An 11,526-nucleotide genomic window follows, 5' to 3' on the forward strand; every position below is an offset into this window, starting at 1 on the left:
AGACAAAATTAACAAGGTTAAACTAAATACTTGCATGATTATTTTATATGCTTGATTGAAATGATTTACGTTGTTAATTATATGTTTTATAAACATATTTGAACTGATTATTTTGGTATTTGAAAATTTAAATGATAAAATACTTGAGGTAAATATTGATATATGATGCAATTGATGGTGGAAAAATGATAAAGCATGAAAGGATGTATAGACATGAGAATTATGTAATGGTATTGGCATGCATAATTCATAAAGTATTTTGTTAGACTTTTTATCTCGGAGGAGTTTCTATTTTTCTCCCCATCTGGTCTAAAAAGACGTGAGGGGACTGCTTCTTGTGAATGATGGCATACTTTTTGACGAGAGTGGTGCCACAATATGATTATAGGGGTCACCTTTGGTGAAGTACGGCCATGGCCATAGTTAACATGTAGCACCACTGTGGTTGGCATGGTCGTGGTCATAGATCATGTCATAGTTTGACAAGCTGTAAATGTGTTGTTAGTTTGGCGAGCCGTAAATTGATATTATAAATGAAATAAATTGGTCATTCCACATGGGTAGTCGAGAATCCGTATTGGCCTCAGTAGATGGAAGCTAAAACAACTTCGCAAGAAGAATAAAATAAAAAATAGTGCATAGCATGATTTGTTTGATTTTCTATATTTTTAACACGATTGATCTAATTGACATTATATGATTAAGATGTGATAGATTTCATGTTTTTATTAATAAAATAAATTGTTTTTATAATTAATAATGAACCATGACATGACTCTCAATGGTAAGTGACGGTAGTACATTTAATTACTTTTAAAATTTTATGATGTTATTTAAATATTATTTTTCTTACTGAGTATATGGAACTCACCCCTTTACATACTCCCCTCTAGATGAAGAAGATTGTAGCGCCCGGGAAATTGAAAAAAAAAAAAAAAAAGAGGCCACGTCAGCAGCCACGTCAGCAGACCCAGTCAGCAGTCCTGGCCAACCGGGACCTACCACGTGGCAAGACCACGTCGATCCGGGACGGGCCACGTTGGCGATCCGCGTATGCGCGATCGAACAGCCCAGATTAAATCAAAATGGACGGCTGAGATCAAAAGGCAAAAGGGTATAAATAAGACCCCCACACCAGACCACAAAACCCTAGCCGCCTGCCCTCGCCGGAGAAGACGAACCAGAAGCCGGTCGCCGCCACCCGCCGCCGCACCGGAGGGATTTCCGACTGCCGATCGAGGTAAATTTCATACCCCCGACTCGTTTTTCCACGCTGATTTCCCCTGTGGCCAAATCGGAGCCAAAATCCCAGCCAAACGGTCGGAAAAACACGGCCGAAACCCAGCGGCGCCGCCGCGCCCCTCCTCGGTTTTTGCCTCCAATGAGGCCCTTCCCAGCCTCCGTTTAATGCAATTTTTATATCACTGTGATCACCATTCTTTTCTCTACAGGTTGATCGGAGCCGAATCACCAAAACACGAACTTCACCGGAGAGCTGCCGCACCCGAGAGCACCGCCGCCGGTAAGCTTCGGTTTTTCGTAATTTTTTGGCCCCCCGAGGGCCCTAGAGTTGTTTAATCGCAAGGATCGATGCAAGTGTGGCTGAATTCGGCCAGAAACGGCCAAACCGAGGTGAATCGCCGCCGCAAGCGGCGGCGCCGTCGCCGGAGCACGGCGGAGCCGCCGTGCCGGAATTGCGATATTGGCAAAAAAGGGGCCCTGGGCCTAATTTGGGATTTTTTGGAACACGTGCAGGTACCAGTAGTGCGTTTCAGTTCCCCGGGAAAAATTCAGGGAAGATTAGGGACAGCCTGTAGGTGCACTGTGAAGCCGTGTTTGGACCCCGAAACGAGTAAGGACCCCTCACCCTATTTCCTATCACGGTTTTAAAGTTCAATAAATGATAAAACGGTATTTCATGAATCAACGAATGTGTGAAATTGCTTAAAGTCGCTAATGGAGCCCGAGTCTAATGTGTTTGTCAGTTAACTGTTATTTGGCCTGTTTTACAGTTTTAAATGCAGTATGAGGTTTGATATTTTCATTTTATAGTTTCGTGTGCATATTGTATTGTTTTATTGATTATGGATTGAATGACTGGGATATTGATGCGTTATGTTGTCTGTTTGGCATAAATTACTGTTTTGCTTGTTTGTATGTGGATTGATGATGCTGACTGAGGGAAAAGAGAATGATAGATTATGTAAATGGGTAATTGTATAATGTGGTCAGCCTGACTAGATATCCTGGGAGATGGTGGACGGACCGGGTCCGTAGGGAACCCTACCGGGATTGTGGTCTCCCATACCGGACGGGGTATGGAGATCTTATGTGTTTTGGCGCCCATACCGGACGGGGTATGGGGACGGCCCGTTTCACCCTCATACCGGACGGGGTAATGAGGTTTATAGTTTTGGCGCCCATACCGGACGGGGTATGGGGACGGCCCTGGAATATGATTTCAAGTGTTAAGGGTTAACGGGTAGCGGGACCCCTATGGATCCCCATGGATACTAGTGGGCTGGTAAATGAGGAAAATATGTTGTGTAACGATTGAATTACGAAATGCTTGATAAGTATTATGTTATACAGTTTATATATGATTTCATGATGATGATAATGTTATTGCTTTTGTACACTGTTTTATGGATTCTATCGAGGTAAGTGGATGGTGAAGGATTTATTATTGATAAAAGAATTTGTTGTAAATTATGCTCCATTGGTCTTTTTGTGTTTTCTACCCACCTTTACCTCCGTGACGGTGAGATATCGTGACGTCTTTACTGGGCTAGTGTAGCTCATTCCTTATTTAATCATTTCAGATCAGGAAGACATCGTTCCCGAGCCGGTTCCGCAGGAGGACGACGAATGGGACGCCTGAAGACTCCATAGTCATATTCGTAGCTTTTACTTTCAAGTTTCTCCTTTAGGTAGTTTGATCTTTTATATTTTGTGAGCACGTTTTTGGTTTTAGTGTAAGGGATGTTAATCGAATTTTGACTTCGCTTCCGCATTTGATATTTTTAATATACATTTCATTTTAAATTTCTGGGGCCGTTACAAAGATAGTGAGGAACCGATCATTGACTTACCCCTTGAACTCTTTAAGGATCCTGTGGATCCATAACTTTTATGAGTGCATGACTTATCCCGCACTCTGATGAGTCCATTTACATAATGATATAAGTGACCCTTTTTTTATTTTATTATTTTGTATTTTGTCACCACTTCTGGCCTCATATATATATGTAATTGGGAACTCATATATTTTGTAAAGAATTTGTAATTAATTGTCTCACTGCATATATTTATCAGCTATGCACTCGTAATTTGTTTCTTTATCTAGCACCCTTATGGCTTAATTAGCATTTCAAATGTCACAAATAAACTAGTTGAAGTTAGGAGGAAGAAATGAGGGAGAAATTAGGAAATTGAATTTCTCTATATTTCATGGTTTTCAGACAGAAAGAGAAAGAAAAGTTTTATATTTCTGATTGACTGTATATTGGTTTGCTGCATGCCTAGGGTGTAGTCTATTTGACATACTTATTGAGCTCGTTGTTTTGCTCATTCCATTCAAATTCTAATCTTTTCTAGATCAGGATGAGGAAGATAATTTATAGAGCCAAATCAAGAATTTCATGTTTAATTTTCATCAGGTGAGTTTTAATCTAGTTGTGGACTCTACAGAATCTTGTAATCTCATGATGTAAATTATGTTACATGTTTTACAAGAGATGAATAGCTTTTGTTGTATTTTTATTTTTAAATTTATATATTGTATTTTCTGGTTCAGTTGTTTTTGGCGGTGTAGTTTCTTATTAGAGAACTGTGGGTTGTCACACATAATTTAACAAATTCATTGTAAGTAAATCTAATTCTTTCTTATATGGATTATAGGATTGCTAATTGATTGAAAAGTTTTTTAAAAGTAAATTTTAAAAAGGACATCTCTAGACCTTTTTCATTAATAATCAATTCAACTAGCTAATATTTTATTGAAAGAGAATTTAAAAGTTTCATGCTATTCTTAAATGCAAACTAAGTGTGATATCCGAATGCCAAACGAGGCACCTACATCCGATAGGAGACATAAAAGATAAAATAAACATGGTATCGGAATTTTACATCCCAACACAAAATATAAAAGCTTTACATTGAGGCATTAGGCTATCTACAGATATACAATTCAAAAGAGATAATCAATACAAAATATATTAAACTCTAAAGTGTTTAAACAAAATATTCAAGTATGCTCCCACAACTAATCCTCCTGGAAGGAATCTATGTTGGGGTCCTCAACAACTCATCAGAATCTGCACCTGTGAGGGTGTTGGATTTGGGTGAGTTCCAATACTCAATAAGATAGACAATATTAAAGGCATATAAACATGCTTTTAAAACAGTTCCTTAATGTAGAGTTAAATAAAATAGTGATAAATTTATTAACAATAAACAATCATTTTCATCCTATTCAATTTGTATGATAACTATTCAATTGTTCATAACGCTCAATACTGTATTCACTGTGTTTATATAACAAACATACACGCTTCCAAGATTAGACACATCTTCTGACTTAGTTTTAATACGAAATTATTATCTTAATTTTAATTTCACTACTTACAATCCTACGCGCGTAGCCACTAACACTATTTTTAAATAGGGCACAAGTTACCAACTAGCTAAGGTTGGAGGCGCCAATCAATAAATGACTAAAAAGATATAAATAAATACATACAATTTACTCAATACTCTCTGGATTCTATCCGGCAAATTTCACTCCAATTGCCATCATTCATGTCCTTGAGCCCTAGGACCATGAATAGAAATCATTCAGAGTCCTCAAGCCATTGAACCTAGCTCTAACTAGAACCCAATATCACACCCAAAGTCTAGTGGCTCCCCTATTAACCTCAATATACCTCTTAGGAAATTAGTGAACTGGATTTAATGAAACACTGTGTTATTTGTATTTAGACTCTTTAATTTTTTTTTCTTAAATTTTTATTTTATCCTATGTGATTTTCTAAAATGGATAATTGCTATTACCTAATTACTTAGATTATTAATTCGATTTAGTTTATTATTTAGTGTTTGATTTCTTTAATTATAATTTTTATTCTTTTCAATTAACTCAAATATTTTGTTTTATTTTATTTTATTGTCCTTTAATATTTTGTTTAGGTTTAATTTTATTTTAATTTTACATATTTGTCAATCCATTAGATTACAATTGTTCCATTTCCGTTTAGCTTATACTTTATAAATTTCCCAATTCAATACCCACAATCCTACTCCAATCTTAATCATTTTTTTAAATTTCTCAGATAATTTAACTTTTATTAATTTCCCCAACAACTTAAATTGTCCGAAGTTTAGCCCAAGAAAAATAAGTCTCCATGTTGGGCCTCGTGGCCTAATGTGCTTCTGTGAAGGTCTCTCAGCATGGTTTCATGCCTATTGGGCCAGCACAGTTTGCTGGCCTCTTGCACAAAGGCAATCAGTCCATGTGGCATGAGTTAAAGTTGTGTAGTAGGCACCCTTATGCACGTTTGCATGCATGGTGTCCGACACAGCGTGTTCACACACCCGAACAACTCTACTGACTTCTGGAAACACCTAGCTGAGCCCCTCACACGACCTGCACAGCAATTGCTCAATAGCTTTATGCCAAAGATGCTTTCCAACATTTCAGATTGCCCAGAAATCATCCCATTGCACGTATTAACACGACCAAATCGTGTGTGCCCAACAGCAGCAGCATGTTGATGTCTGCCACACGTGACAGAAGCTATTTAACTTCTATCTTTGTTCTCTTTTTGCTTATGTTCCCCTAATTAGCATGTACTCATCTGTCATTATTCATTCCTTGATCACGAACATTTAGAATCATTCAAAAATCACCAAAATGCACTATTTAAATCATTCATGTACTCACACATATCATCCATTTTAAAGCACCACTTTTTTTATTTTAAAAGGTTTTTACTGAATATATGCGTAGTATAAATCCATACTTGTATTGGCCAAAATTATCTCCCATCTTATATGGAATACGCAATAGAGATAAACTGAAACAAAGCAAGGAAAGAGTGTTTTGAAGATAATTCTACAACTATTGATGAATTTAGAGTTAATTTTATGTTTTTTTAAGGATTCAAGCTTCTTTAACTAACCCCTAGCAGTCCACTAACAATCTAACCATTTATTAACTAAGAAGAACTAGGAAAGAAAAGAAATTAGAAGTAAATAACAACCAAAAATCTAATTCTTACTTGCAACCCGTGACAGCAGATTTATTAGAATTAATTGTTTGTTTTTTCTGCTATCAATTTTGTTATCATTTTTCTGTTATAACCAACTACATTTAAATTTCCTAGTTTATCCCTTTACTTTGTATATAAATAGTGTACATTCAAATATCAATATACAATAAATCAAGAGAATATTTCTTCTCTTAATTCATTGTTTATTTCTTTTTCTAATATGGTATCAGAGCTATAAGCTCCTACCATTTCCGCTGCACCTCATTAAGCTACTATGGCCAGAGGTGGTGGTGGCTCCTCATCACAGAATCAATTTCAGCCGTTGGCGGCATCTTCAAACCAAAATTCATAGACTACCCAAACCTCACAAAACACCCATTCAGATGAAACCCATAACCAATTTTTTCTTCATAGCTCAGATCATCTTGGGCTTACGTTGGTTTCTCACGCTTTGAATGGGAACAATTACAACACTTGGTCGCGCACGATGTGCATCACTTTGAATTCCAAAAATAAATTTGGCTTCGTGGATGGATCTATTGCTCAACCTGCTGAGACAAATCCTATGGCAGGGGCGTTGTTCCGCTGCAACAACATGGTTCTCTCCTGGCTTCTCAACGCCATGGCAAAAGATATAGTTGACAGTCTCCTCTACCTTGATAGCGCGCGGGCAGTGTGGGTCGACTTCCATGACCGGTTCCAACAAACCAACACCCCTCGCATTTTTCAGCTGAAACAAATGATGAACAGCTCAATGCAAGGGGCTCTCAATGTTAATAGCTACTATACGAGAATGAAAATGTTGTGGGACGAACTTAAAACTTGCCAGCCCACTCCAGTATGCTGTTGTGGAGGAATGAAAGCCTGGAATGATTATATGGAGCAGGAATTCGTCATGCTCTTCTTAATGGGACTCAAGGATTCTTACACGTCCATACGGAGTCAAATCCTCATGATGGAAACACCTCCTTCCATCTCGAAAGTTTTCAGTCTTGTGATTCAGGAGGAGAGACATTGGGTTGTCAGAAACGCCATTGGAACAGAGACATTCAACGGCGCGATGGAATCTGCCAATGTTGCCCTAGCACAGGGAGGAAGAAGAAGGCCCACGTGTACCCACTGTGGGCTTTTGGGCCATATAGTGGTCCAATGTTATAAACTACATGGGTACCCACCTGGCTATTGGTCTAAATCCAAAGGCACATCTAGCCCATCTGCCACCACTAAAGCCCAACAGTGTGGGTCTTCACTAAAGCCTGTTGGGTTACAATCTTCTTCTTCCCCGCATGTCTCCTCCACCGTTGCTCCCACTCGTTCAACCAGTGTGCCGTCTGCCACCTCCAGCTCGGCTGCCTCTGTTATGGCTCTCACCACAGATTAAATCCAGGACATTATTGCCCATTTAAGCACATGTCTCCACGCTACACCTTCTACCTCCATGCCTCTGAATTTTGCCTCCAACTCTGACTCGGCTGCACCGTCTGTTTCCACCATCTCAAATATACTTACCTCTTCCTTCTATTTATCTCTATTTACACATTTACCCAACACCCACATATGGATTTTTGACACTGGAGCCACCCACCACACTTATTGCCACCACCATTTATTCACGAAACTTAAGTATGTTGAACCTTTCCCTGTTAATTTGCCTAACGTTAGCTTAGAGATAGTCAATCAAGTAGGAAATATTATTTTGACCGCTTCTCTTACATTGGTTGATGTGCTATTTATTCCCACATTTACTTTTAATCTCATAAGTGTTAGCATGCTCACTTCCATTCACAATTTTACAGTTAATTTCTCACTTGATTCGTGTGTCATTCAAGACCTTACTCAGGGCTTGTTGATTGGGAGGGGTAAACGAGTTAGGAACCTTTATCATTTCCTTACAAATAAATTTGTCTGTAATTCCGTTGTTTATGAGTTTGTTGATTCTAAATGTAGCCTATGGCACTTTAGATTGGGTCATCTATCTTTTGTAAAGCTTCAACATTTAAATAAAGATTTACATATTCTGGTTGTTCAGATGAATGCTCCTTTTCATTGCTCTTTTTGTCCTCTTGCTAAACAAAGAAAATTATCTTTCATATCACATAATAATTTGTCTCCAAACCCCTTTGATTTAATTCACATTGATATATGGGGCCCTTTTGCTATCAACACTATTGAGAGATACAAATATTTCCTCACTATTGTTGATGATTGCACTATAGCCACCTGGGTTTACCTCATTCGCCAAAAATCTGATGTTACCACTATTTTTCCTAATTTTTATACCTTTATCTTAACTCAATACAAAAAGCCTATAAAGTCAGTGAGGTCCGAAAATGTGCACGAGTTAAGTTTTCACTCCTTTTTTAAGTTTAAAGGCATTAATCCTTATCATTCTTGTGTTGAAACTCCACAACAAAATTCTGTTGTGAAATGTAAACACCAACACGTTTTGAATGTTGCACGTGCTCTTCTTTTTCAATCCAATATTCTACTTATTTATTGGGATGGTTATATCTTAATTGCTGTTTATATCATTAATCGCGTCTGTTCTCCTTTACTTTCTAATAAACTCCTTCGAGCTTTTAAACAAGTGAAAGCCCTCTTATAATCATTTACGCTCTTTTGGATGCTTATGTTATAGTTCCACACTTACACACCAGGGACATAAATTTTCACCTCGAGCACGTGCTTTTGTCTTCCTTGGATACCCATTTGGATACAAAGGCTATAAACTTCTTGATCTTGAAAGTAATCAGATCCACATTTCCCGACATGTAGTTTTCCATGAGACCATTTTTCCTTTTTCCCATCATCAGTCAGATAATATTTCATCTGATTTTTTTCATGATCGTGTCATACCTCTTCCACAAGATACTGACCACTCTCCTCATATTTCTTCTCCAGCCACCTCATCTCATTCCTCCACCACTTCTCGTCTTCAGTGTCAAAGTAAACCTCCTTCCTACTTGTCTGATTATCACTGGTACCACACCTCTTGCACACACCATCCTATTTCCACTTTTCTTACATATGACAAGCTTACACCACAATATCACTCCTATATATGCTCCATTTCTTCACACATTGAACCCCTGAGTTTTTTTGAGGCAATCCGGATGCTAGTTTGGCAAGATGCCATGCACACAGAGTTGTGTGCTTTGGACAATAATCATACCTGGACAATTGTATCTTTACCACCAGGAAAGAAACCTGTTGATTGTAAGTGGGTTTATAAAATCAAGTATCAAACTGATGGACATATTGAAAGACATAAGGCACGACTGGTCACAAACCCTATACTCAACAGTTCGAAATTGATTTCCTTGACACTTTCTTACCGGTTACAAAACTGGTCACTGTTAGGACCTTATTATCTTTGGCTGCTATCTTCCACTGGAGTCTCACACAGTTAGATGTTACTAATGCTTTCCATCATGGGGATCTGCATGAAGAAGTATACATGACTCTTCCTCCAGGCTATTCTCCTCGAGAGGGGGAGATGTTTCCACCAAATGTTGTCTGTCGATTACACAAGTCTATTTATGGATTGAAGTAAGTGTTGCGACAATGGTTCCATAAATTTTCCACATCCCTGACTCAAGAAGGTTTTTCTCAGTCACAATGTGACCACTCACTGTTTGTCAAAAATTATGGAGATATTTTCATTACCCTCTTGGTTTATGTCGATGATATAGTAATTGCAAGTAATAATGATAATGCTGTCAAAGATCTCACATATAGCTTGAATCAGAAATTCAAAATGAAAGAGTTGGGACCACTCAGATATTTCATTGGGCTTGAAGTTGCCAGAAACAATGATGGAATAACTCTATGTCAAACAAAATATGCTCTTGATCTGCTCTCTGAGGCTGGATACTTAGGTTGCAAGTCGTCCTCTATTCTTATGGAACCCAATCTCAAGATTTCCAAGGAATATGGGGAACTGCTTGGTGATGTCACTAATTATAGATGGTTAATTGGGAAGCTATTATATTTGACTATCACTCGGCTGGACATTTAATCGTCTGAGTCAATTCTTAGTTGTTCCTCGGACAAGTCACCTTCAAGCTGCTCTAAGGATTCTACAGTATATTAAAGGAACACCAGGACAAGGGATTCATTTCCCTACAAATTCTCATATTCAAGTAAAAGCCTTCTCTGATGCCGATTGGGGCACCTGTCCTGACACCCAGCGATCTCTGACAGGATATTATATTTTTGTCGGATCATCACTCATATCATAGAAATCTAAGAAGAAACAAACTATGTCTCGATCTTCTGCAGAAGCTGAATATCACTCTATGGCAAATATAACATGTGAAATATTATGGATCTTGAATTTAATGAAAGATTTGAATGTCAAGCACATAGGGCCAGCATTATTATATTGTGACAATCAGACTGCTCTTCATATAGCTGTCAATCCAGTTTATCATGAAAGAACAAAACACATCGAGTTGTGTCATTTTGTTCAAGAAAAGATCCAAGCTGGAACACTCAAAACCATGCATGTCTCTTCCAACAACCAACTCGCAGATTTGATGACTATAGCTCTTCCTTCTACACAGCTCCATACACTTTTAAGCAAGATGGGTACAATCAATTTATATTCTCCATCTTGAGGGGGAGTATTAGAATTAATTGTTTATTTTTTCTATTATCAATTTTGTTATCATTTTTCTGTTATAACCAACTACATGTAAATTTCCTAGTTTAGCCCTTTACTTTATATATAAATAACATACATTCAAATATCAATATACAATAAATCAAGAGAATTTTTCTTCTCTAAATTCATTGTTTATTTCCTTTTCTAATACAAATAAAACAGCAACAAAAGAGGGAAGTTTCAGCAAATTTTGGGTTCTAAAATCTACAAGAAAGGTGCATAAATGTTTGGGAACTCAAACAAAACTAGCTCTAAGGGAAGAAAACTTACCTAGCTCAAAGCAGAAGGAAATTCCTTCCACAAATGCACTAGAATTCCTTCTTGGCACCAACACACAATCATGTTTTTAAACTTCTTTCCTCACCAACACTCTCAGGTTTCACTCTGCTTATGAAATTTTGACTTTAAATAAAATGAGGAAGAAGAAGTAAAGAAGAAATCAACTTTTAAAGGAAATTTGAGGGTCAATCGTTGTTATCCAAGACTATGCATGTAATCTTTGCCATTAACGCCAAGAGTGGTCGACAGCCCAAGAAAAATAGATGAGTAGTGTTTACCATCTGCCCAGTAGCTGACTCTCCTGCTAGGTGG

The 11,526-nt window shown here is 37.7% G+C and overlaps 1 protein-coding gene across 1 annotated transcript; it reads left to right on the plus strand.

Moving 5' to 3' along the window:
• Nucleotides 1-6,756: 6,756 nt before the first annotated feature.
• Nucleotides 6,757-7,650, plus strand: LOC110807883 (uncharacterized). Its single transcript, XM_022033178.2, has one exon. It carries the CDS (start codon nt 6,757-6,759, stop codon nt 7,648-7,650), a length of 894 nt encoding a protein of 297 aa, XP_021888870.2.
• The last annotated feature ends 3,876 nt before the right edge of the window (nt 7,651-11,526 follow it).

This window comes from Carica papaya, chromosome 9 (genome assembly GCF_054855325.1).
Source record: "Carica papaya isolate Zhongbai chromosome 9, ASM5485532v1, whole genome shotgun sequence".
In the NCBI taxonomy this organism is placed as follows: Eukaryota; Viridiplantae; Streptophyta; class Magnoliopsida; order Brassicales; family Caricaceae; genus Carica; species Carica papaya.